The 26,921-nt window shown below is 33.6% G+C and overlaps 4 protein-coding genes and 1 non-coding gene across 8 annotated transcripts in view; 2 read left to right on the top strand and 3 right to left on the bottom strand.

Moving 5' to 3' along the window:
* Positions 1 to 6,630: 6,630 nt before the first annotated feature.
* Positions 6,631 to 12,374, top strand: LOC124932009 (putative pentatricopeptide repeat-containing protein At5g59200, chloroplastic). 2 transcript variants are annotated; one of them, XM_047472602.1, is made up of 3 exons: positions 6,631 to 7,098; positions 7,198 to 8,686; positions 12,162 to 12,374. In XM_047472602.1, exons 1-3 carry the CDS (start codon positions 6,753 to 6,755, stop codon positions 12,349 to 12,351), a joined length of 2,025 nt encoding a protein of 674 aa, XP_047328558.1. In that variant the 5' UTR covers positions 6,631 to 6,752; the 3' UTR covers positions 12,352 to 12,374. The 2 variants fall into 2 exon arrangements, with proteins under 2 accessions (XP_047328558.1, XP_047328557.1); XM_047472601.1 differs by having other exon boundaries at positions 6,632 to 8,686.
* Positions 12,375 to 12,394: 20 nt separating this feature from the next.
* On the bottom strand, positions 12,395 to 13,311 carry LOC124929952 (putative transcription factor bHLH107). Its single transcript, XM_047470329.1, has 3 exons — positions 13,132 to 13,311; positions 12,684 to 13,065; positions 12,395 to 12,441 (listed from the first exon to the last, which is right to left on the bottom strand). The coding sequence occupies exons 1-3, from the start codon at positions 13,309 to 13,311 to the stop codon at positions 12,395 to 12,397; spliced, it is 609 nt and encodes a 202-aa protein (XP_047326285.1).
* A 315-nt stretch (positions 13,312 to 13,626) lies between these two features.
* TRNAD-GUC lies at positions 13,627 to 13,698 on the top strand. Its single transcript has one exon. It is a non-coding gene; the product is annotated as a tRNA-Asp (tRNA).
* Positions 13,699 to 13,877: 179 nt separating this feature from the next.
* On the bottom strand, positions 13,878 to 20,297 carry LOC124929951 (serine/threonine-protein kinase CTR1-like). The gene is made up of 15 exons (XM_047470328.1): positions 19,704 to 20,297; positions 19,169 to 19,467; positions 18,945 to 19,089; positions 18,565 to 18,680; positions 17,280 to 17,554; positions 16,480 to 16,773; positions 16,348 to 16,388; positions 15,853 to 15,921; positions 14,949 to 15,049; positions 14,799 to 14,883; positions 14,619 to 14,717; positions 14,458 to 14,526; positions 14,259 to 14,390; positions 14,089 to 14,183; positions 13,878 to 14,000 (listed from the first exon to the last, which is right to left on the bottom strand). The coding sequence occupies exons 1-15, from the start codon at positions 20,295 to 20,297 to the stop codon at positions 13,895 to 13,897; spliced, it is 2,520 nt and encodes an 839-aa protein (XP_047326284.1). The 3' UTR covers positions 13,878 to 13,894.
* Positions 20,298 to 24,880: 4,583 nt separating this feature from the next.
* LOC124932073 (BEACH domain-containing protein B) overlaps positions 24,881 to 26,921 on the bottom strand; it is a 29,708-nt gene continuing 27,667 nt past the window's right edge. For all 3 annotated transcript variants that reach the window (XM_047472677.1, XM_047472678.1, XM_047472679.1), the window contains 2 exons: positions 25,685 to 26,456; positions 24,881 to 25,214 (listed from right to left, as the gene is read on the bottom strand). In XM_047472677.1, the coding sequence (XP_047328633.1) occupies positions 25,768 to 26,456 (689 nt within the window). In that variant the 3' untranslated portion in view covers positions 24,881 to 25,214; positions 25,685 to 25,767. The remainder of the gene's footprint in view (positions 25,215 to 25,684; positions 26,457 to 26,921) is intronic.

The following is a 26,921-nucleotide window of genomic DNA, read 5'->3' as shown; positions in this document are numbered from 1 at the left end:
ATATATATTATAATATATTGAAAATTATATTATTATAAATTAATAAACTTAATTTTTTATAAAATATAAAAAAATATATATTATTAATTTTATATGTTTAATTGTGTTTATAATATTTAATATAAGACGAGAGACACAAATATCATTATCTTATATTCTCGGTTAATTTTTTCCCCAAAAAAGTTAGCAGTTATTTTATTGGGTACTCTAAACGATTAAGAGGATTAAGAGGACATTAAATTTATGATCTCAAGTTAAAATAATTTTTGAGACAGGAACTGCAATAATTTTTGAGGATATTGAGTTTGATGAGAGAAATATTGTCTTTGAAGATAATTTGTATTCAACAATTCCTATTGAGGAAGACTTGATTCATATCACAAATGATTTTGACATTGATATAAATTTTATTTTTATTGATGATCAAGTTCAAAATCAAGAGCAACAAGAAATTGTTGAACAAACTCAGCAACCTAAAGATCAAGTGCTTTTAAGACGATCCACTAGAGAAAGGAGAATTGCTATATCAAATAATTATATAGTTTTTCTTCAAGAAAATAAAGATAGTGTTGGTATAATGGAAGATGATCCTATGAGTTTCCAACATGATAGGAAGGATATTAATTCTAAAAAGTGAATTTATGCATTGAACGAATAGTATAAATCTTTTCAAACCAATAAAGTTTGGGAACTTGTCCCATTATCAGAAGGAAAGAAACCTATTGGTTGTAAATGAATTTTTAAAACCAAATGGGATTCAAAGGGTAATATTGACAAATATAAGGCTCGTCTTATAGCAAAAGGTTATTCTCAGAAGAAAGAGATTGACTTTAAAGAGACATTTCCTCTAGTTTCATTGAAAGACTCTTTTAGGAAAATCATGACATTCGTTGCACAGTTTGATATAGAGCTTCACCAAATAGATGTCAAGACAACGTTTCTGAATGGAGACATTAAAGAAACAATCTATATGGTGCAACTAGAAAACGTTGTGTCGGAAGACTCAAAGCATATGGTATGTAAATTGAGAAAATTCATTTATGGGCTCAAACAAGCTTCTCGTCAATGGTATCAAAAATTTCATCAAATTATTATCTTATTTGGTTTCGAGGTAAATGTCATTGATGAATGTGAGTATCAAAAATTTGTTGGGAGTAAATATATTTGTTTTGGTTTTGTATGTTGATGACATAGTACTTGCCACAAATGATTTAAGCACGTTGTATGAAACCAAGAAATTTCTATCAAAAAATTTTGAGATGAAAGATCATGGAGAAACTTCTTTTGTATTAGGAATCCAAATACATCGAGATCGTTCTCGAGGTATCTTTTGGTTATCTCAAGAAACTATATTGATACAGTGCTTAAAAGATATATATGGAATGTTTGATAGTAAACGTTTAGATACTCCTATCGTTAAAGGAGACAAATTTAGTCTCAATCAATGCCAAAAAGAAAATTGAAGAAATGAAATCAATTCCATATGCTTCGATTATTGAGAGTTTGATGTATGCTCTTAAGTATGTACGCGTCCTAATTTTGCGTATATTGTTGGAGTTTTAGACAGATATTTTAGTAATGCATGATTAGATCTTTAGAAAGCAGTCAAAAGGGTTATGATTTATGAGATACTTAAAGAAAACAAGAGAGTACATGCTTATATATCAGAGGTCAAATAAGTTTGAGATCATTGGGTATTTTGACTTTGATTTTGCGGGATGCCAAGATAGTAGAAGATCAACTTCAGACTATGTTTATTTGTTAGCTGTAAGAGTTATATCCTAGAAGAGTGCTAAACAAACACTTGTAGCTTCTTTTACCATGACAACTGAATTCATAGAATGTTATGAGGCATCAAATCATGGTTTATGGCTAAGAAAATTTTGTCACTAGACTGCGTATTATGAAAGGAATTGAAAGACCACTAAAATTGTACAGTGATAATAGATCAGCCGTATTGTACTCCAATAACAACAAGAGTACAACAAAATCAAATTTTATTGATATTAAATTCATTGCTGTTAAAGAATGAGTACATAATAGACAATTAAGCATAGAACATATAGGAACCAACTCCATGTTAACAGATGCTCTTACGAAAGGCTTGGTACCCAAGGTCTTTCATGAGCACACTACTCACATGGGTATTTTAGTATTTGAGAATATTTAGTTGAAGTGGGATTTTATATTACATTGTTATTCTATGACTTTAAAGTATTTGTATATACACTTATGTTTTTCAGTTATGATAACGTTTAAAGATATTTTGTACAATAATGTTAAAAGTTTGATCTCACTCAAGTAGGATCAATTAAAAATTGACATGAAAAGATCACCGTGCATGGAATTTTCATTCTTCACACTCATGATAGGATTTGTTAGTTAATTATATTAATTTATGTGATCATTGTTGGGTCTAGTTGGGATTAAATACAACGACGATCTCTTTGATCATATATTGATATAATTAATTGATAAAATTGTTTATACAACATATGATTGAGATGACACAAAACTTTGGGCGCATTATGGTTGTCACATTTATTTTTGTAATACGTGATTCAGTGAGAGATTGTTGAAATTTATGGGCCACTATTACAATAAATAATTGTGCAAATGTCATCTTTTAAATAAGCCAAAATAATGTGATTTAATGTGAAATCAAGTTTTTAGACTTATATGTGTATTTGTCATGAATATAAAGTAAGGACACAAGTGAAATTTCTAATTTTATGAATGGGCTAAATTAGAAATGTTCAAACCAAAATAACTAACATTATGGTTATTTTGTAACGGTATGGTCCTCATTTGAGATACGATCAATTTCATCTTTACGTCATCATCAACAGAGAGAAAGTAATTTAACGTACTCATCAATTGGAATATCCATTCCATTTCTAAAGGAAGAGAAGAGTAAAGAATCTTTCAATTCTAAAGAAATAAAAGATAAGTATATGTACGTTTTCACTAATCATAGTTTTAATTTCTCATACAAATTATTAGGATTTAATAGCATGTATATATTAATTTGTGATAATTAGGTACTAAAAACTGCAATCTACATTTTAAATAAACTACCAACTATAGCAACTGCATTATTAGATTATCTGAATTAAATCCTAATAATTTGTGTGAGAAATTAAAAATTATAATTATTGGAAAACTTAGTACTTGTTGTCATCTTCTATTTCTTTAGAATTGAAAGATTCTTTAATCTTCTATTCCTTTATATATGGATGAATTTTCCAATTGATGAGTACGACAAAGAGAAAATTTATTGTATCTCAAATTGGGACCATACCGTTACAAAATAACCATAATATTAGTTATTTTGATTTGAACATTTTTAATTTAGCCCATTCATAAAAACAATAAACTATAAATTATATCTATAAGCCTATAAACTTGATTTCACATTATTTTGACTTATTTATATTTGTACAATTAATTTATTATAACAGTGAATTATAAATTCCAATAAAACAAAATGCACATATTCAATTGACATAAAAGAAATATCCCAATACAAATACAAAAACATCACATATTCATAAAATAAAAAATAAAAAATAGACAATCTAAAGACTGAGCTAAAACTCAGATATAAAACAAAAAACTAAATTCAAAATAGTTCCTAAAAATTCACAATCTCCATTTGAAAGTTTCCTCTTGCAAACATAATAAAACCAACAATCCATCAAATAGCAATCCTAAACATCAAATTGTATTCATCTATCCCACCAATCACCACAGTTCCAGAAAGGAAATTCACAAGACCAGAAAGAATCACATAACAATTCATAAAAAAAAATGATTTTTTAAAATTTAAATGAAATAGATATATTTTTAGAAAAAAAGTCAAGAGAAACAAAAAAAAAAAACACCCCTAGATTTGTGTTGAAAGTCCAAAGAAATCCCTAACTATATTTGCACAAACTGAGCCGTGAATTCACTCAGAAAAATCCAATATATATATATATATATATATATATATATATATATATATATATATATATATATATATATATATTATAAAATCATAATATATTACTTTTTCAAATAAAATAAAGGACTAATATTACTCTCTGACACACCGCTAAATATGGTGTTTAACAATTCTGGACCAATAACAATTCAGTATTATTATTTTAATATTAAATCAATAATTGGGTTAAAAGGAAGATAGAAATTCGAAAAACAAATTTATTTTCGGTTCATCATGAACGGAAATGAGTAAATCTTCTTTCGCTTCACTCTGTTTTATATTATTCAGTTTGAGAAGCGTAATAAGGTGGTGGAGGATGCTCTACACCGTTTTAAATCAGTTTGTCAATGTAAAACTGATTTAACCGAATTACTGTTCAACGAAGCTTGCTTCATTTAATTCTATTTTATAATTTTTTCATTAGTGTTATACTAGTATATTTTATTTGAGAGAAGTTTTCTTCATTTCATTTGACCCAAGTATATAAATTAATTCTCATAGCTAAGAATGTATAATATCCACATAACTTTTATATGGATGACATCCCATAACAATGATATAGACATTAGGATTTGTATTTTTTTTTGTTTGGCTTGTTCTTTTTGGGTTTATAAAAAAACTAAACTCAAATCAATTTTCAAATCAATCATTTCTCAACAATCAAATCACTCAATTCATTAACTAAAATACTAAAATACTCTTTATTTTAAATTATTATTTTTTTTATTTTATTTATATATATCAATACTCTTTTAAGTCTTTTTTATCAAAAATAATCATCACCTCCTCAAAATCACCACCAATCATTATTTATTTTCTCCTTCTAAATTTTAAAAAAAATCTGAATCCGAACAAAGCCTTGGTAGTTATTTTGTTCCTATACATTATAATTAATTTTAAATATCTCCATGTATACACTAACTTGTTTGATAAATTTTATGTGCTTATGTGCATTAAACATCTTCTTTAATTAAACAAAATATGATTAAATTTATTTATTTTAAGCATAAATATTTCGTTTTCTTCATCTTTCCTCCTCTCTCCGTACCATTTTTTCATGGTTAAAACACACTAAAATTTATCTACCCTATTTTTAAAAATCAAAATTTTAATCAATTCTTCTTCTCCAACTAAATAAAACAAAGATTTCTTACGCGATCTCTCTGGCTACTCTTACTCTAATCCGGTAGACGAAGACAAATGATCGCCTAAGAATTCTTTCACCAATGGAGATTGTTTTCTATTCATTCATAATTAGGTACACTAATAGAAACATTTGACTGTTCACATCTTCCCAACTTTGCACTTTGACATTAAAAAACAAACAAAACTCCGATAATAGGTTTATAACCTCTTTTACAACTATCAAAAACAAACATAAAATCTTTTAAACATAGCTAGACTGTGATCAATTTCATCAACTTGAAGAATCACTTCTTCTTATTTCTTGAGCGTAAGACAAAAACTTGGCATATTATTCTACGTGATTGCTTTCAATTATTTTATCTTTTGTTACATTAACATTTAATTGATCCCTATAAAGTTGTATCAATTCTCTTAATAAAATGTCAATTTGTGATATAATTCTTTCTTTGAAATGCTCAACGATTTCTTAATCTCTAATTAGATAGTTGAAACAAAACATAATAATACTTACTTGAAATAGTTAGAAATTGAGGCAGTCTCTCGTGGAGTAAGACAATAGTAGAGGAAAAATTCGTGCAAGAGACTTTCATCTTCTTTGATTGGAGAATAAGAATCTCTTAAAATATACTATATATTACTGTTAGAATATATTATGTAGATATTTGTGTTCATATATTTGCATATCTAAATATATGAATAAACGTATCTACTTAATATAATCATATATATTATACCAATAATTATATTCAAACAAAATCGATTAGAGTTTTAATTTTGAATAAATAAAGTAGATATATAATATTATAAGTTTTAATGGTATTGCTAGAGAAAGAATATAAAGGGTTTATACTTCAATTAAATTAAAATATTTAATAATATTTTGTTTGTAATTAAAGAAAAATTGTAAAATCACTTGAGTACATCTATGTTTAAAAAGTTGTGTGTAAATGATAAATAAGCAAAATCAAATAACAACCATGTATACAAATAAATTTTATAAAAACAAAAACAAATTAATGTATAGAGGATATATTTCAAATTAGATTAGAGGGAATAAGAGTTATTTCGATGTTACCCATACAAGCAGTGTTTGTATTTCACTGATAAAATGACATATATATATACACAAAAATAAAGTATCACCTTACTCATTTGTTGATTTTTATTCTTTCTCTACCTTAATGGATACAGATACAGACACAGCCTATAAAAGTATTATCAAATAACCGGAATAGGGGAGTGAATGTCGTGTCGTCACACATGATTGGCTAAAAAAATAATAAAGGGTGAGGAGAAAGAGAAAATGAAAAAATTTGTTATGTTTTCAACAAATAAGATTGTCACGTATAATTCCTTTCCTCTCAAATTCATTCACTCAATTATTTATCCTAATATGATTTTATTTATTAATAAAACCTACTCATGAAAGTGTTCAAGATCATAAATGTGAATTCCAAACTTCCAAAATTAAGAAGAAAAAAAAGGTTATGTTTTGTTTTTGTTGTGCCGATGGTTCCTTTTATATTCATAATTAATTAATAAATATATAAGTGTTTGGATTTTGGAATATAGTTTTGAAATAAATTCTAACAACGGTCAAGAGAAATAACAGAAGAAAAGCATGGTCGTGAAATCCTCAGTCGGGAGCTGGAAGAAGCTTCAGTTGAAAAAGAAATGGAGAATGTACACCACAGCCAATCGTCTCTCCAAGATAGTCTCCACGAACAAGATCATAACCCATCATATAAACCGAGGTCAAATTGATTTCGCCCGCCAACTGTTCGACGAAATGCGTGAACGAACAGTTGTATCATGGAACACTATGATTTCTGGATATTCCATCTCCAAGAGACTCGACGATGCTCTACATACTGTCTCGTTAATGCACCGATCCACTTTCAAACTCAACGAAACAACAATCTCCTCTGTTCTTAGCATCTGCGCTAGGTCACAATCGATACGTGAAGGTAAACAGATCCATGGTCTTCTTCTTAGATCTGGATTCGAGAGATTCAAGTTCGTAGGTAGTGGATTGTTATTTCTTTATGCTAACTGCTTCAAGATAGAAGAAGCGTGCAGGGTGTTTGATTCGTTGCATGAAGAGAATGAATTGTTATGGAATCTGATGCTTGTTGGGTATGTTCATTGTAATCTAATGTCTGATGCGTTTAATCTTTTTGCTAGAATGCCAACCCATAATGTAGTTTCATGGACGACGTTGATTTCAGGTTATTCAAAGTCCCATGACGATGATTGCTACAAAGCTTTGCAGTTCTTTCGTTTGATGACAGTAACTGGAGAAGTCTTACCAAATGAATTCACCTTCCATTCTGTATTAACAACTTGTGGTAAAATCGGAGCTCTGCTTGTAGGAAGAACAGTGCATGGATCAATCGTCAAGTTTGGGCTCGAAAACGATTCCTCAATTGGCGACGCACTCATCGATTTATACTGTAACTGTGAATCAATCGATCATGCGAAAAGGGTTTACGACGAAATTATCAACCCTAGCTCAACTGCTGCAAACAGGCTCATTGATGGTCTGATATCAATAGGATGGACTGAAGTTGCTGAAATGCTTTTCAACAGAATGATCAATAGGGATTCGGTAACGTATAATCTGATGATTAAAGCATATGCATTGAGCGGTCGAATCAATGAATCGAAAAAGGTTTTCGATGAGATGCCTGAAAGAACTATAGCATCGTCCAACACTATGATTTCTGTATACTCTAGGAACGGAGAGCTAAACAAAGCTCTGAAACTCTTTGAAGAAACGAAACACGAAAGAAACCAAGTAACGTGGAATGGCATGATTTCCGGTTACGTTCATAACGAACTATACGAAGAAGCACAACAACTCTATCTATCGATGATGAGATTTGGAGTAAGACCAACGCGATCTACATTCTCGGTTCTGCTTCATACTTGTTCAGTCCTGGGTGTCATCCAGCTAGGACAACTACTTCATGGATATGTTATTAAAACATCGTTGGAATCAAATGTTTTCGTCGGGACGGCTATAGTCGACATGTATTCAAAATGTGGCAGCATTTCCGACGCGGAAAGATCGTTTTTCTCGATCTATTCCCCTAATGTGGCTGCTTGGACAGCTCTGATAAATGGATATGCACATCACGGGCTTTCTAAACAGGCGCGGTTACACTTTAACCTAATGTTGAAACAAGGGGTACGTCCGAATGGAGCGACTTTCGTTGGGATTTTGACAGCTTGTGGACGGGCTGGCTTGGTGGAAGAAGGAATGATGTATTTTGATTCAATGAAACAAGTTTATGAAGTGATCCCGGGAATTGAACATTATACATGTGTGGTGGATCTTCTTGGTCGATCGGGGAATCTTGAAGCAGCCGAGAGGATTATTAGACAGATGCCTATGGAACCGGATAATGTGGTTTTGGGGGCGTTGCTTAATGGTTGTTGGTTTTGGATGGATATGGAAATGGGTGAAAGAGTGGCGGAGGAAATGATTCGATTGGATCGAAAATCTGTATTTGCTTACGTTATTTTGTCTAATATTTACGCGGGTTTAGGCAAATTGATGCAGCGTGCGTGGCTAGGATGAACCTTTATCAAGATTCGTTGATTCTTACGAATACCGAAAGTTGATAGATATTGAGGAAACCTCGTTTTCTGATTAATAATCCTTCCCCTAACAAAGTGTTTTAAGATCCTTTAAATACTCAAACCCTAGCTTGCAAAAGAAATAAACAACTTTTAATAAATTGCAAAAAACACCCAAAACTAATAAAAAATGCGATTTTAAGCCCCTAAACGTTTCCGCCCGAAAAACACTAGGCAATCGTCGAAATCTGACACTTGCGAGATATTTTCGGATGCTGCAACTTTCGCATAAACGCCTCTTCAACTCGCACCGCATCATTCCCCCCAGGGTAGAAAAGATTCGTCCTCGAATCTGGAACCGCATCATCCTCATCAGAAGAAGACTCACCCACAAAAGGAACAAGATGCTTCACATTGAACACATCAGAGGTACGCACATGACTGGGAAGGCGTAAACGATAAGCATTGGGGTTGATCTTCTCCACAATCTCAACAGGACCAATCTTCTTAGCAGCAAGCTTGCTATATTCATGACCTGGAAAACGATCCTTAGTCAGAATAGCCCACACAAAGTCACCAACTTCAAAATCAACAGCACGCCTTCTCGAATCAGCCTTCTCCTTGTACTTGGCAGTAGCAGCAACCAAGCGGTCATGAGTGGTCTGATGAACCTGAGCCAACTGACCAACAAAATCCGCAGCAGTGGAATGAGGACGCACCTTGCTGGGCAGCGCTAACAAATCAAGAGGAGCACGCGGAGACAGCCCGTAAATCACATGGAAAGGACTGAAACCAGTGGAGCGATTAACAGCATGATTGTGAGCAAACTCGGCCTGAGGCAGCTTCAAATCCCAAGCCTTAGGATGATCCCCAATTAAACTGCGCAGAAGGTTCCCCAAAGACCTATTAACAACTTCAGTTTGGCCATCAGTTTGCGGGTGATAGGCACTGCTAAAATTCAGCTGAGTATTAACCAAACGCCAAAGACTCCTCCAAAAGTGACTCACAAAGCGAGTGTCCCGATCAGAAACTATGGAGGCAGGAAGTCCATGAAGGCGATACACATCCCTGAAATAAAACTGTGCAACAACCACAACATCAGAGGTTTTCTTGCAGGGAATGAAATGAACCATCTTCGAGAATCGGTCAACCACCACAAAAATCGAATCAGAACCATGCTGGGTACGTGGCAGCCCAAGGACAAAATCCAGTTTGCTAAACACAGAAGCACCACCCAACTGATCCAACAAGTCATCCAACCGGGGAATAGGAAACCGATAACGCACTGTAATCTTGTTGATAGCACGACTATCAATGCACATACGCCAGCACTCTTCCTTTTTTGGGGTAAGAAGGGTCGGGACAGCACAGGGACTAAGGCTCTCTCGAATGTGTCCCTTAGTCAGCAAGTCCTCCACCTGTCTACGCAACTCGTCATGTTCTTTGGGACTCATGCGGTAATGAGGACGGTTGGGTAGGGCAGCACCTGGAACCAAGTCAATGTGATGCTGGATATCACGCAAAGGAGGCAAGGCACAAGGCAAATTCTCAGGAAAAACATCTGCAAACTCCTGTAACAGCGGCTGCACTGGAATAGGAACCTCAAAACTAGCACCACAGGTAATCAGCGAACAAAATAGAGCAAACACCATGCCAGATTCAACCATGGCGGTCTGAAAAGGACCCCGAGACAACAAGGTGGCAGGGGGGACGCATGATGAGTGGGGGCAGCACCCTTCTTGGGCTGATTTGGCATCAACACAATCTTGACTCAGCCAGGACAGTCGATAAGGCTTGGGATGAGGTTCAGTGGACAGACCCAGCTTCGAAACTGCAACCTCAGAAATCACATTCTCACAACTCCCAGCATCAATGATGAAGGTGCAAACTTTGCCACCGATGGTACAAGTGGAATGGAACAGATTATTGCGTAACCACTCGTTGTCAGGAGCACGAGGGGTTAAACATGATCGACGAATCACCAAAAGGGGGCCAACATCACCAGAAACATACTCCTCCGCTGCCTCATCATCATAAACATCATACACTGGGGCTGAATCTGAAGGAAGAGTAGAGTCAGGATCATCCACCTCAGTAAAAAGACCACGATTGGTGGACTTTGGGTTGCGACACTCTGCTTGGCGATGGCCAACTTCACCACAATTGAAACAACGCAAGCCACCGGGACGTCCCTGCGGGGGGGCTGTAGTGCCGCGAGGGGGGGCTGGGGTGGGATGGGCCGACTGGGAAGAAGAACCAATGCCACTAGTGGGGACAACCTGTTTTCCAAAGCTACCCGAACCGCGCCTGGCTAGCTGTTTCTCAGCCTGTGAAGCACGCTGATGTGCCTCAGAAACAGTCAATGGATCAAACATATTCAAAATATCCTGCAACTGGAGGCGAAGGCCACCAATATAGCGAGAAACCAACTGGAGAGGGGACTCAGACAGGTCAACACGAGCCACAAAGGTGTAAAACTCAGTGGAATAGTCATCCACGGAACGAGAACCCTGACGAAGATTCTGGAACCGCTGGTACAGGTTACGTTCGTAATTATATGGTAGAAACGCAGCCCTAATATGCTTCCTGAATTTGTCCCAATTCGTGAGCTTTGCCTTACCATGACGAACACGTGTCTGTTTCAACTGCTGCCACCATGCTTGTGCACGACCATGTAAGCGGATCGTAACAAGGGGTACACGACGATCTGCAGGAACTTCCTTGAAATCCAGAATCTCTTCAACCTGAGAAAGCCAATCAATAAACTCTTCCGGTGATAGACTACCATCGAACTTAGGGATGTCCACCCTGAAAGTCTGCTCCCAGCGATGATTGGGGCGTTCAGGGGATCGATTCCGAAGACCACCGAGAGGGTTTTCATCTGTCATCGTAACATCATCTTCAGGGTGGTGCATGTGCATAGATGCATCCATCCGTTGCGTCAACCATTCAACCTGCCGCCTCAAATCGTCGTTATCACGGCGAAACTCAGCGTTTTCACGTCGCAACTCAGCAAGGTCACCATCATCAGCACCAGGGGTAGGGTTGCGCGGCTGTCTTCGGGGCGGCATACCTCAGGGTCGACTGGAAACTGATACCAACTGATGCAGCGTGCGTGGCTAGGATGAACCTTTATCAAGATTCGTTGATTCTTACGAATACCGAAAGTTGATAGATATTGAGGAAACCTCGTTTTCTGATTAATAATCCTTCCCCTAACAAAGTGTTTTAAGATCCTTTAAATACTCAAACCCTAGCTTGCAAAAGAAATAAACAACTTTTAATAAATTGCAAAAAACACCCAAAACTAATAAAAAATGCGATTTTAAGCCCCTAAACGTTTCCGCCCGAAAAACACTAGGCAATCGTCGAAATCTGACACTTGCGAGATATTTTCGGATGCTGCAACTTTCGCATAAACGCCTCTTCAACTCGCACCGCATCACAAATGGGAAGCGAAGACGAAACTTAGGAAGAGTTTGAGGAAAATGGAAATGAAGAAGGAGATTGGTTGTAGTTGGATTGAAGTGAACCATGGAGTTCATATGTTCTTGGTTCAAGATAGTAGTCACCCAAATAGAAACATGATCTTTACAACTTTAGATCATTTGATGGCAAATGTAAGTCCTGAAATTTGATTCTTGTTTAGTAATTAATTGCCTATATTTGAAAACACCCTTTTCATCTACCATAGAATTGTTCTTCGATCAATAAATTAAATGATAAGACTAAAAAAGTATTTCCAAATCAAATAGTATTTATTCATCGTATATATAATACACCACTTGAAACTTGTACATATATATGTTGATTCAAGATTAATGATGATGATAATAGAAGTGTTTTTCCATTACATTATTGACCAAACTATACAATAATGTATATATATATATATGTTTAGTTTAATAGTTAAATAAATAAGAATTAAATCCAACTAGCCCAGATGAGTTTCGATTGTCGGCGATCAAACCTCTCACGGCCCGTTTTAGCGACATAATTTGATGATTGAGGTTATTACCACCACTATCCATCCACTTAACCAAAGCCACAACCTTGGTTCGACCACCAACCGTGGCCATTTCCACCCCGACTTGCTTCCCGCCAGCCACCTTGATTGCCTGGGTCAGTTCCCTATTCAACGACGGTCTTTGATTACACGAAATAGTCACTTTAGCCATAATGTCGTGTCCAGACGATTTGCCGGTAACCACAATCGCTTCATTCTCCTCGTTTGGAAGAAATTGAAGAAATGTAGATTTGGAGGATCCTACGTTGTCGAGAATATTGGCAGTTGTGTTCTTGAGTGCGTTGAGTCGACACACTGCCTCCTTTAGGATGGAAGCTTTGTCTCGCTGATTAAGAAATTGGATTTTGTTCAATAAAAGAAGAAAAAGGAACAAACATGTTTGAATACTTACTTTGTGGATATTGGGAAAGAGACGTAGGATATCTTTGAAACGTTGTTTAAGTCGAATCCTTCTGATTTTCTCAGAAATGGCATGTTTGGTCATGGCTTCTTGTTTAGACATTTTTTTAGAAGATTTCATTGATCCTAAACTATAACTCCATATTGCCCCTTCATCATCACCCATTTCCATTTTCACAACCAGCTATAACTATTTTCTTCAACTTATACGATTTAATAATTTATCTCAATTTTGCAAAATATGATAGATAATCCAGATTGATACTAAAATTATTAATAATAATCTTTTCAATTATATTCATGATTTGAATGTAATTAATTAAATTATAAAATAAGATAAATTATAGATACACGTAATATATATATATATATATATATATTATTATTATAATTTTCATTAATGAAGATATTATTCTCTCTAATTATATATTTAACTCTTACAATACAATTATTTGAGATAATTATAAAATTAAATTCTTACCAACAAGTCGTTGTAGTATAGTGGTAAGTATTCCCGCCTGTCACGCTGGTGACCCGGGTTCGATCCCCGGCAACGGCGTTTAATTTTTTGGTTTTGGTTTCCCAACATATTATGACTTAGAAAGCTTACCTTAGACATAATACAAAGGTTGGATTAAGATTTAAGGATATCTTATGTAGAGAAGACACATTCAACTTGAATATGTAACAAAGTTGAAAAGGGACATAATTCAACAACTATAATTGTTTTGTTTGTGACCAGGTTTTGATTGATTCTAATGAGTTGGTGGCACTCCCATCTGCATCAGCTGTAAAGGAGACTTTAGCAGTTTCTTTAGTGTCTCCACTATGCTACCAAATGATGGCCTATTCCTTGCATCGCTGTCCCAAACCAACCAACAAACATCCCATTATTAGTGTTTTTGTTATGCTAAAACGACTATCATTTATATCGTATTATAATTCTTACTCGTCCCAGCAAGATTCCATGAGTGAAGTCAATATGGGTGAGGTATTAGGAGGGACAGTTAGCCTTCTATTCTGGAATGCAACAGCCCCAACTACCTGCAAAAAGTAAAACCAATATTTGTATCTTTTATAGTTACAAGATCTCACAATAAACTCTTTTAATACACCTACCTGAGCTGAACTAAGTTCACTCCAAGGTTGTTTCATAGTCACAAGTTCCCACAAAATTACTCCAAAACTATACACATCAGACTTCTCATTTGATCGCTCCCCTCGTAAGAACTCAGGAGCCATCCACTCCGGCTGAACAAATCAAACTCAATCGATTAATAATTCACTCTCATATATTCCGCAAAGAAACAGCTCTTACCGTTCCAGCAAATGATTTTGATGATACAAACGTGTTTGGTTTGAATCTCGACAACCCAAAATCACATACCTGGATGATTTCAAAACAAGAATATGATGAAACTCAAACTAAAACTAAAAATCAATCAAATTATAATTCAAAATCCACTTCCGGTTTTGTACCTTGATGCTCCAGTTCTTATCAACAAGTAGATTTGGAGATTTGAGATCCCAGTGTACTATAGGAGGTTTAAGGCAATGGAGATAGTTAATACCCTTGGCCTGCATAATTAAGCAATGTTAGCTGTTGGAACTCAATCAATCATCCATAGAGAATATGAACAAAGTATTATGCAGACAAACCACATCCAGAGCCATGCGAAGTCTCCTCCTTTGGTCCAATGCCTCTCCACCAGAAGGACGATGAATAAGGCCATATAAACTTCCCCTGTTTCCATACATAAATTTATATATCATACCAGGGATCCAAGGATGTTGATAGATATGACCTACCTAGGTAGATATTCTGTCACTATTGATAGATGTGGACGTTGTGTAACAGCACCCATGAAGAGCACCACATTTGGATGACGTACACGCTTCATTATTGCTACCTTCAAGAAAATCAGTACAAAATCTCGACGCTCATTCCCTTATAACAGCTTTAGTTTATATGTTGCAAAAAGTGCTCTGTTTATGGGAAGGATATAGCCTGACTTAGAATGTAGGAATAACCAATAATGAATGTTATCATAATTCTTGAAAGTGCTATCTTCTGATGATGTGCCATTCTTTAATTTATGACATTTATCAACCATCGAAGATGATGTCAAACAAAATGGACAATCCATATTATTCTTAGTAGAAGCTTATTAGAAGCATTGGCCATGTGCTTGTAAGTTGTAACATAACAACCAGAAAAAATTAATATGTGTCAAGATGATAATTTTATTTAATATTCCTTAATTATCTAGATTCAGTTCAAACTAAAATTCAAACAAACTTGGCTTAATTCGATAATATATGAATGACTTGACTCATAGTAAGAGCATTAAAAGACAACTTTAACCATTAAAAAATAATCAAATTACATCATTTTAAGGATAAAACAGTCTTTCAAGTATTTTTACGACATTAGTTCTACATTTTTTCAAATCAAACTTACATACCAAATACTTAAAATTCAAATATTTTCATTTGGTTTAATCTAACATTTACTTTTAAGTGTTTAACTCATTTGACACTTAAAAATTCATTATTCAAACTTTAATTTTCAGTTTTATCAGATAATTTTGTCAAGAAAAACTGGTCAAACGGTGAAATGGTCAGGTAGGTGAGGTCCCTCATGACAAGTAAAGCATGTCCAACAAAAAAAAAAAAGTAGGCAGAAGGTTATAGCTCGGTTTGTTGCATATACCTCTCTAAGAAACTCCTTTAACTGTTCATCACGAAAATCCTGAATTGTTAGCACCTTGACAGCGACATCCTACAGGAAAAATATGCATCTATGACGCACCTCAAATATTGATAACAAGAAAGAAGCTGTTAGGAATGTAAATAGTAGTATAGGGTTAATCTCATTCTTGTAAATAAAGTGGATGGCGTAATCATAAATACTATATTGATAACATATAAATAGTTGAGAACTTGCAACTGAAGCAGCTGTTGAACCGATTGATGAAAACCAAGAACAATTATCTCTTTTCTCTCATCTATGGCTTTGTCCAATTCTACCTTCTCAACCCTAACTTCCCCTAACTTTGGAATCGGTAAGTAAAAGAAACAAGACTGAAGGAGACAAACCAATTTATTAAAAATATAATACACTTAAAGTTATAATTCGGTTAATGTTGAATTCAGTTTAACTTGAATTTACTAATAACATATAAGAGCCAAGAGAAGAAACACTAACCGATCCATGCCACTCAGCCCGATGAACTGTTCCGAAAGAACCTAAAATATGAATAAAGAACTCAACTATACAATTCAGAAGTATCAATAAAGCATATGCTGAATTTCAGAATAAACAATCAAAAGAAAATACCAGATCCAATGCTTTCTTTAATGTGCAACTCCTCCCATGAAATTTCGAGCCAATCCATTGCAAGAGAAGGCTCAATGTTTAAGTATCTTGGTACAGGTCCGCCAGGACTAGCTGAATTTGATGGAATGGTTAAAATAGTATCTATTAATGAACATCCAGCTGAGACAGTTTCCGCTCTGTAATCATATTGTGAAGTTATGGTTTCTCCACCAGGCCCTGAGCATCCATCTTTTGAAGGGTCAGCTTTGTTTGGATTCAACAGAAATCTAGAAGGCCTGAACTCCTCCCCATTCACTACAATTGACACACTTGAATTAATTTCTAGTAAAAGAAGAATCTTCAAATACCAGGTCAAGCTTTAGCTTCAGCTCATATTATAGTTCATATTAGTCTATTTATCCAATAAAAAAACCACAATACATATCTTTAATCCATTTATGCGCTAATTTTTTTTTAATTTCCTCCTGACTTATGATCCATCTCAGCATTTCTATTGTGTTTTCCTAAGTCTTCTTTTTGTAGGTTGGATCATATGGTAAGCCATTTTATTCTTCAGTTGTCTATAGATTTCTCCTTTTTTATCAATGAGGACTCTAAGCAATATTTATATCTTCAATTTTAAATAAAATAAGTTACTTATCAGCAAGTTTGTACTTACTACTTAGGTATCTAATGAACATACTATTTCAATTAGAAATTTTCAGTGAACCTAATTGAGGCTCAATCTGGCACGAGAAGTTCAATCACTCCTCCAAACACAAGCACTAACTCTTCTCTAGACAAAAATGAGACAATAAAACGATCATTTGGTTCAATGAGAACATTTGTCATTGTGCAGAAATCATTGAATGAAAAATGTAGACTAGAATATGAAGTACCTGAGTGATTTTGAGGAACAGAGTTGTTCATTGAATTCAAAGTTTGGCAGTATGATGCACTGGCCACATAGGTGTCTTCAAATTCTATAAGATTCGAAATACGAAATGGTGAAGGCACTGAACAAGCTGCTCCGTTAATAGAAGAATTCGGAAAATAGATGCTTCCAGGTTTCCCAACTAGATCAACTACGTACTCCCTATCAACAAACATATGCATCTGTAAACAGGGGTAAATAAATAAAAGAGTAAAATATGGTACTGTTTGTTTGCACTGTACATGTAAGCTAGACTCGAAGGGTGTTGTGTTGTTAAAAGCAGAAGTTGGGGCAGATTTCTCAGCCATTATCAGAATTGACTCTTGTGTAAAGAGTGGGTGTTGGAGGAGGCTACCATTGGTGTTCTTTGTCGGTCCCTTTTTCTAGTGTTGTAGTCCAGGGTTGGTTTGTGGTGATTTTAGAATTGGTTTTCTTATTAGATGATCAAGAACAGAGTACCTTGAATGCCTTTTGAAAGCCTTGACGATTGTGGTTTCAATTGAAGGGTGGGAAATAATTTTAGGGTATCCTCCCACCAGTTCATTTAGTTTTTGATTAATGCAGTGTATAGGGTCTTATCCCATGTTCTGTTTTGTTTTTGCGCCTCTTTTGTTGTAGGATGCTTTGCTTATGTAATTGACAATAAAACTCATTATTTTATTCAACACGGGTTGTGCCTCCAACAAAATCAGCTGGAATTAGTCAAGTGTTATAATTAGTTCAAGATGTGGTGAAAATAAGATAAGATACACAGTTGTACGAAGAATAGTACCATATATATTACAAATGAGAAATGATAGGGGGAGCGACTCCCCCAGCGACTCTCCACGTTGTCATTTCTCAAAACTGCGTTGTCATGTTCTCAAAACACTCGTTGTCGTGTTCCCCACGTTATCGTGATTTATATTTAAGAACATAACATGAGTATTTTGAGAACATGACAACGCAGTTTTGAGAATATGACAACATAGGGAAGAAGAGTTAAATAAAGAAGCAATGACAAGACTAAATGATTAATCATTTGCTTCCGGATTAAGAATTTAGGAATCCTAGAAGATCCATTCTGACAAAGTCTATGAAAAACTGAAATTATTTCAATATATTTATTCTGGTCTATTAGGACTCCTTACTAGAAAATAAAAAGGGAGGACAATCGAAGGAGTAAAAGCTACCTTGGATGCGTCCCCATGTCCTCAATTTTAATAAGACAAGAAGACTGATGGTCTTCAGCACAGTACCTGCAACCTCGAGCTATTCTACATGGTAAACCTACATAATCTGCCAGTTTCTGCAAATCGATGAATATGATCTCTGAGAAAATTATTTAACAAAAAATTTAGACAGCAAAAGAATAGTAGTTATTAATGTCTTTATCCTTTCCCAATTCTGTAACCAGCCAACTTAAGTTCACCATTCTTATTGGATGATCATCATCCCAAGTTGATTTTTTTTTATAATCATCCCTTTAGTAGTCTAACTATCCCTATTTCCACCTCTCACAAAGGAAGCTCGTGAAGAAAGTTGAATGCTTACAACAAAAAAATGTCATTACCTTGAAAAGAATAGCTCGGTGCCTACACAATCCCATGGTAAGACAACCAATCGGCAGCACACTACTCTTATGTAGCTCCCTCAGTCCTCTGGTAACCAACCTCCATCTACATTTGAGATCACCTTGTTCCACCGGAAATGTTCCCCTTGAATTCCACCACAAAACTTTAACAGAGAAATACACAAAAAGGTGAAGTAACAAGCAACAAATTGACAAGATTTTACCCCAAGTGCATAGCTACAAGATTTCCCAATTTCTCAGCCAATGCAGAGTAACTTTCTGAAGAAGAATACAGTTCTTCTGCTTTATCTTCAAGTTCCCTGATATGTAAATCTCGACGCCTATCAAAAACCACGACTTCCACTGATTCATCATTGGGTTCAATAGCTTTAAGTGCCAATAGAGAAGGCAATCGTCTACCATCCTCAAAGCTATTACATATCTCCCACAGACGTGGATTGATTCCAAGAATATTATAGAATCCGTCTGAGATCCTATCTGAGTATGACAAGCAGCCACTAACCTGATAAGATAGAAGCTTCTAGCAATTAGGTTGAAACTAAAGAAACTCTGCCAATAATTCTTGACATCATCATCATCAAAATCTTATTTCTACATTGATCTAACAGAATCTGCAAGTTCTTATATAGCTACTATAATGAAAATAAAACACTTCTTCCCCATGAGGATTCTGCAAACAAAGAATCTGTGAAATTAGACAAGGAACAAAGGATGAGAGAAAAGAAAAGAAAAAAGTACCCAGAGTTTATAAGAGACTGTCTCTGCGTCAGATGATACCCTTCCAAGAACCCCTATTCCATATATATCTCGCGAAATAATAGATTCACCATCTAAGGAGGCTTGTTCCACCAGCCGCCTCGCGAAACCCATTTGCAAACAGTAACTCTGTAGGGACTTCTGTGCAAAACTCTCGACCATCAGTCCTTCATCCACCTCGTTCTCTCCCACTATTGTGGAACGCGTGTCCAAAACACTGGTCGACAAATTAGCATCTAATGTCGTCCCGGAGAACAAACTTCCAGCATAACTACTACCACTGTCCAAACTACGCAGTTGCACTTGATCTTCATAACCGTAGTCCTTGCGAGATGTCGTCGTCGTCGTCAACGCCACTGGTAGCTCAGAACTACTACTAGTCCTACTACCACTGAGTAGCGTCAAGAGTGTAAGCTGAGAATTAATTGCATAACTACTCCAATCCTGCTCCCTTTGTAAGGACAGATCAGAATGCGCTGCTGTCGTCTCTTGATCCTGTAACAACTTGGATGATGAGGAATCAAATTCACAATCAGACAGTTGCCTTGGAAATGAGTATGTATTTCGGTGCGGCATTTTAATGAACAATTCGTAACTGACCTTATCAATCAATCAATCAATCAATCAATCAATCTCTCAAATATATCAGTATGAAGATGAAGATGAAGATGAAGATGAAGAAGAAGAAGGAGAGGCGCGTAGTTTAAACAGAGGCGCTAAAAAGCGCTTCCTCAACCGTTTCACTTCTGCATGACACGTCAGGTTTGATGAACCTCATGAATCAACACGTGGAAACAAACCGCAAGGCGTATATTAGTGAATAGCAGAACTTTGATGATGGAAGTCATTGGCTTTCTAAATAAAGATAATAATATATATTATATATAATTATAATATTAACTTATTTTTTATTATATATATATATATATATATATATATATATATATATATTTTAAATTACACTTTATTTTACTTTTTTTACAACTATCACTTTTTATTTTATAAAAATTTTGAAAATAATTATGATTGTGATGATAATAGTGATACTAACAAAATAATAGTTTTCAAATAATTTATTAATAACTTGTTTGATTCATAAAAAATCTTAATTTAATATAATGCAATGATTAGAATGTATTTATAATTTAATTATTTTATAAACAATAGAATAAGAATATTTGATTTTGACTCATGTCTCATGATATGAATAATAAGTATATTTTTTTAAGATTTGTTTTTTTTATATTAATTTTTATAGTAACACTAATTTACTAAAATAGTTAAATTGAAAACAAAATATTTATTTTTTAATTAGAGTTAGAGACGTGAATTCATACTAGTTTTTTAAATAAAATGATAGTGAATAATAATAATAATAAATCATCTTTTAATATTAAAAATAATTTATAAGATAAAATTCAACTAACACTTACTTTTCCTTTATTACAAAAGTATGTCTCCTCATATTACACATTATCAAGACAACGTTTTGATAATGTTTTAACTTACTCAATTTAAACTTTATTTAAACTTTTGTCACTCAATCCCTAAACTCATTTCTCATATTGTTACATCTCTTAGGGTTAGGATCTCAACTCATGGTCTCCATTTTTTGTTCGTATGATCGAGTTCCAGGCTGTCGAGTTCCTAACTTTACTTCGCGATAAAGAGTTTTTTTTGCATAGCATTGTAAATGGCTCCAACTTGAAGAGCATCAAATTAGTTCTATATACCAATCATAGTAAGAATTAGAGATTCCCAGTGAATTCAGATTCAGTACCGACTTCTATTTCATAAGTGTCATTTGAGAGCTTACTGTTGTATTTCGACCATTGAACCAATAAGTATTTTTACACTAACAGTACTAAGGTTTACTTTCAACCCTATTACAGTAAGGCGGAGATTCGATTCAAAAGTCTGGGTGTCGTTCTCTTCTCAGCCTGCTCCGCTGACAAGCTAGCTTCTAGGCGCTATGCTTCCTTCATCCGCGGGCGGATTTCCCCAATGTTTCTATAATATTGATGTTAAACTTTCTACATTTTAATTTTGAGATAATACAAATAAAATTGATTAAGTTTAATTTTGTTTAAATATGTAAATTAGAGATTCTGAATAGTTGTTTTTCTAAAATTCATTTATCTATTTTTCTCGTTTAATTTAATGTTAATGTTTGCTCTGAATAAATTATTTGTCTCTAAGCCATGAGATCAATGTTTGACTCTGAATAATTTTCATTAATATTTTTCTTAAATTTATTTGTCCCTCCTACTAGTCTTGCAAGATCATGAGATATTTTTAGAGTAATTTCGACTTCGACGAGTTATTTTTAGAGTAATTTCGACGTCATTTTTCATTTCAATATGTATTTTAGCCCAAAAAATTATATTTGTGTGACTTCAAAGCAGGTGAGTTTTGTTTGGATTTTAAAATGGATGATTATGCTCTTTTACAAATTGCACCACAATAAACTTGTCATTTATTATTTGTTTGGTTACATATCTTTATTTTAGTCTCACAACTAATTCTTGTAATTGAATCGAGTTAAATACTAGCCTTAACCTAGAAAAAATGACAAATAAATTTTAGAAAAATAGATCTCCCGGTTCACATATTTAAACAAAACTTAATTAATTTTATTTATATTATCTCGAAATTAATATAGAAGGTTAAACATCCAGGTTATAAAATTAATTTGTGTTCTTCAAGTTAGAGTAATTGAGGTTGTTGTGCAAAGAAACTCTATATTGGAGAATGACGTAAGAAGTTCAATCTCGTGAAGCCGAACAAAGAATATAATTAAAATATGATAAATATACTTTTTTTGAATTACGAATATAATTTTGTTTAATTTTTATTCAATTAAATAAAATTTCAAAAAAATCAAATATTCATATCAAATTGAGCTATAATAACAAAAATTATTTCTTATATAAAGAATTAATTCCTATTCAATTAAATAAAAAGTTATAAAAAAATATTAATTTTAAATAATAAAAAATAATAGATGTTAAACAATACATATTTATAATATTAAACATATTTTTAGTATTAGTAAAAAGTAAGCTTGTTATTTTTGTCTTGTCTGCCTCCCTTTCTATTTAAGGGCTTGTGACCTCAAATAAAGTCACCTTGACAGTTATCATTCAATGCACTAACACCGTTTTTAATATCAACAAAATGTTTTATATTCTAAAATTTAATTTGAATATATATATTTTTATATAGTTATAGACAATTATTTGTAAAGAGTAAAGACATTACAATAGTATAAATGATTGTATAAGTAAATATTAAAAAAATAATAATTTAATCCGGATAAAATCTCAAACAATGACACTCCCGAGGAAACAAGTTCATGTGCACTATCATTAAAAGCAATGTTTTTATGTACAGCATCACTGCCAACTTAAAAAAATCATTGTGTCAAATATGTTTAGAAGAGGGAAAATAAAAGGACTTACAATTAAAAGAGAAAGAAAATTAGATGAGTGGTTAATTTCCTAATTTTTTAAAATTAATTCAATACTAAATGAAATATTTATTTAATTTTTAACCTTAAAATTATTTTTTTTAAATCCAGTCTCAAATAATTTTAAACCCGCTCTAACTTCAAACTTTTATAACTCCAAAACATTAATAAATAAATAAATATTATATTTGTGAACTTTATTTACTATTCAAAAGAGAAGGTTGAACAAACAAAACGTTGACTAATTCAGTTGGATCGGTCCTGGAGATCTAGATTAGGGGTGTAAACGAGCCGAGCCGAGTTTGAATTAGCCCTGACTCGAGTTCGGCTCGACTCGTTTTTTATTGGCTCGGTTCGAGCTCGATCGAGCTTTCAATATTAAGTTCGAATTCGGCTCGATCATATAACCATAGACTCGAGTTCGGCTTGAAAGACTCAAAATGCTCGAATTTAAATATATTTATATATTGATTTCTTATATTAAAAAAAACATAATGAAAGTCGAGAGTCCATTCATCAGACCGTACAACCCTCCGCGTATTTTTTTTGTTTTACGCCCAATAACTTTTTCTCAGTCAGGACTTAGTTCATGTAAGAATAGACGTGTTGGTTCGCGTAAGAATACACGTAGAATACCTAAGGAGTTATTCATGTTCAAACAAGTTTGAGAAGAATATATTCAAGTTGTGTATTGTATTTGAGATAAATTTAAAACATATTAAATTCTACTATGTCTATTTTAAAAAATAAAACATTTTATAGTGAAATAAAAATAATTTTATATCTTATAAAATATAATATATTGAGATTGTCTATATTAAATAATATTACAGTATAATTATATTTTAATTTAATTTTTTTTTAAATATTTCTATAATTAAATTAATATCAAATCTATTTATTTCCTTATAAGTATTATATAATATACATTTTTTAATTTATAAATATTATTTTGATATATCTTAATAAATATTTTATAGTGAAATAAAAATAATTTTATATCTTATAAAATATAGTACATTAAAATTTTATTATATTTTAATTTGATTTTCAAAAATAATGATTATGTAATTAAATTAATATCAAATTTATTTATTTTAATTTATAAGTATATTTTGGAAAAACACATAGATAGTTTATAAATATGTTACAAATTACAATGATTAGACTCTCGAAAAAATTCAACGAACTGCTAAGTAAATCTTACTAAAGCTTGAATCTGCTTGCTCAAACTCGAATTCGATTTTGATCGAACTCGAATTGAACTTTGACCTAGTCACTCACGAGCGGCTCATTTACACTCCTAATCTACCCCTTTAATCTATATAACTTTTAATATAATCTAAAATATAATAGTAAATAAGAATAATTAGTTTTTGTGTAGCTAAGTCTTCAATAAATTAAATGAAAAAAAGGCAATAATATATAATAATTGGTTTTAAAGGATTCGAAATGGGTGATATATATTAAACTTCCACTTGCATGTGAAGATTAAAACGACGGTTGCTTTATGAAAAGATAATGAGACACGTGGAAGATAGATGCAACTTCCACTTGGCTAATGCGTATATGTATGTATGTACGTAGCTTCCAACTAATGATCTTATTATATCTCTATTTTATTTATTTAATTAAAAAATAATAATTAAAAATACTAAATGATTATAAAAAGTCACTGCTGCAAAAAAGATGAAGAAGATCACTTTCACATGTAAGGTAAGTCCCAACTGTACAGTGTTTTTTCTTTAATATCATTTCACAAATCAGCTATTATTTGATTATTACTACAACAATAATACACTGTAAAATCTGTTATGTTTGCTTGCTTTCATCCGCTGTGTTTCATAACTCAATTTATACCAGGAACCAACAAGAAGGAAAACTCGCGAATTCTCAATAATATACCTTAAGCAAGCAAGATCTCACCGGGATTAATTAACAAGTTATACCAACTCAATATAAACTTGTTTCTCCTCTGTTGCTACAACTTTTAACTGTGGGAATCTTCTTCCATGCCTGCCTGCCTGGAAAGAATACAAATATGATCAAAACAAACAAACAAACCAACCAATAAACAATACTACCCTTTGTTCTTATACTCATAGAAACAACAACCAAGATCACTTTAGGGATGATTGGTTTGATGTCTTTTTATATTATTTGGATATCAAACAAGCCCTCAATAAGTTTCCTGTAGATTTTCAAAGTTTATAGAATGCATCAAAAGACCGTGTTTGATGTTTGGGTTATTTGAGATTATTTTCAAATAATTCACTATCCATTGTCCAATCAACAATCTAGATACTCATCATTCAAATTATCAACAAAAGTACCTACTATTTTTTATTATATATTTGTATACCCCTAATCCTTTTAAACAAATAATATAATTTTCAAAATAGCCTGCATCAATCAAGCAAGGTCAAAAGAGAAGTTTGAAGAACACCAATTTAGTTGAAAAATTACAACTACAGATGACAGACAAACCACATACCTCAAGCAGAAATCACACTGAGCCAAGGAAGGAACTCAAGTAAATGGATGGATACCAAGACAGCTTTTTTTCTCTCAAATTCCTTAGGTTTTAGATTTTGAATTCCGAGGAAGACTGGTCTTATGAAGCTGAGGATTCTCTATAGAGTACACAAGAAGATTTCCATCTCTGGTCCCAGCCAAGAAACACTCTTCAGGAGTTACAGCCAGTGAAGTTATCATTTTCCCAACTCCGTTGTACTTGCTCACAACATCTAGGAACTTCATAGATCGCACGATTATCTGTCCTAGATCTCCAGCACAAACCAAGAACTCGCCGCAACTGCTCAGCTCAACACAGGTGAGGCGACCATTGGATTCGGAGGAGGCAATATGTTTCCCATTTATGGAATATAAGTGCAGGGTTAAGTCATCTTCCCCAAAAAGAACAATCCGTCCATGACGAGACACAATAAGCTTTGACAATGCACAACCAGAAGGATGCTGGAGAGATCTTATGTATATTCCGCCCCTCAGGGTATGGAAAACACAGGTTCCATCTTTTGAACCACTAATGATTATGTCAAGCTCAACACTAACGTACAAGCATGTAATTATATCATCGTGTCCACACAAGATATGGAATGGAGTTTCAGCAACAACAATGTCTTTGCGAGGACCATCTGGTAATGTGGCACGAACTTTCTTGTCAGTGGCTTTAGCACGTAAAACTTCCCAAACCATGACTGTAGTGTCGTAACTTCCCGTAGCTAGGACAGTTCCATCGGATGACACTGCAGTTGAATTCAATTTCAATGAGTATACAGATGTCCTTAACCATAATTCTTTTAGACCAGGGTTTTTTCCCTGAAGAAACCATAAAAATATTGACACAAAAAAAAGAAAATTATGGAGAAACAGAGCGCATAGCCACGGCTAATGAAGGAAGAAAAGGCCGTGACAATATTGCATTGTTCATGTGATGGGAGGGAAACATTCCTAAATCAACTTCATGAAGCTTTTCCAACAAAATTGGGGCAGGCTGCCTTAACCATGTATACACACACCTCCATTAAGCTCGGACATGGTCACTTCTTCGCAAATAACCATGTTTCATATACCTTTACACAAAATGTAAAAATGCAATAAAAATATAATACTCAACATACGCAAAATGAAGGCGGACCATTTAGCATAGAGAATGCAACAAATTTATGTAGGAAGGCGACCATTTAGTAGATCACAAGGATGACTACTTA

This window comes from Impatiens glandulifera, chromosome 3, assembly GCF_907164915.1.
Source record: "Impatiens glandulifera chromosome 3, dImpGla2.1, whole genome shotgun sequence".
In the NCBI taxonomy this organism is placed as follows: domain Eukaryota; kingdom Viridiplantae; phylum Streptophyta; class Magnoliopsida; order Ericales; family Balsaminaceae; genus Impatiens; species Impatiens glandulifera.
The sequence above is the reverse complement of the archived record's forward strand: the minus strand, read 5'-3'. Positions and strand labels throughout refer to the sequence as shown.

What these genes read in the sequence shown, in the direction of transcription:
- LOC124929951 (XM_047470328.1), bottom strand. Translation starts at nt 20,297, where the DNA reads ATGCCGCACCGAAATACATACTCATTTCCAAGGCAACTGTCTGATTGT. An exon ending in GACATGGGGACGCATCCAAG is followed by an intron (nt 17,555 to 18,564) that starts GTAGCTTTTACT and finishes GTTTGTTGATAG; the next exon opens with GGAGTACGTAGTTGATCTAG. An exon ending in CAAAATCATTTGCTGGAACG is followed by an intron (nt 14,391 to 14,457) that starts GTAAGAGCTGTT and finishes TGATTTGTTCAG; the next exon opens with CCGGAGTGGATGGCTCCTGA.
- LOC124932009 (XM_047472601.1), top strand. Translation starts at nt 6,753, where the DNA reads ATGGTCGTGAAATCCTCAGTCGGGAGCTGGAAGAAGCTTCAGTTGAAA. An exon ending in ATTTACGCGGGTTTAGGCAA is followed by an intron (nt 8,687 to 12,161) that starts ATTGATGCAGCG and finishes ACCGCATCACAA; the next exon opens with ATGGGAAGCGAAGACGAAAC.
- LOC124929952 (XM_047470329.1), bottom strand. Translation starts at nt 13,311, where the DNA reads ATGGAAATGGGTGATGATGAAGGGGCAATATGGAGTTATAGTTTAGGA. An exon ending in TCTTTCCCAATATCCACAAA is followed by an intron (nt 13,066 to 13,131) that starts GTAAGTATTCAA and finishes TTTCTTAATCAG; the next exon opens with CGAGACAAAGCTTCCATCCT. An exon ending in GCTAAAACGGGCCGTGAGAG is followed by an intron (nt 12,442 to 12,683) that starts GTTTGATCGCCG and finishes ATACTTTTTTAG; the next exon opens with TCTTATCATTTAATTTATTG.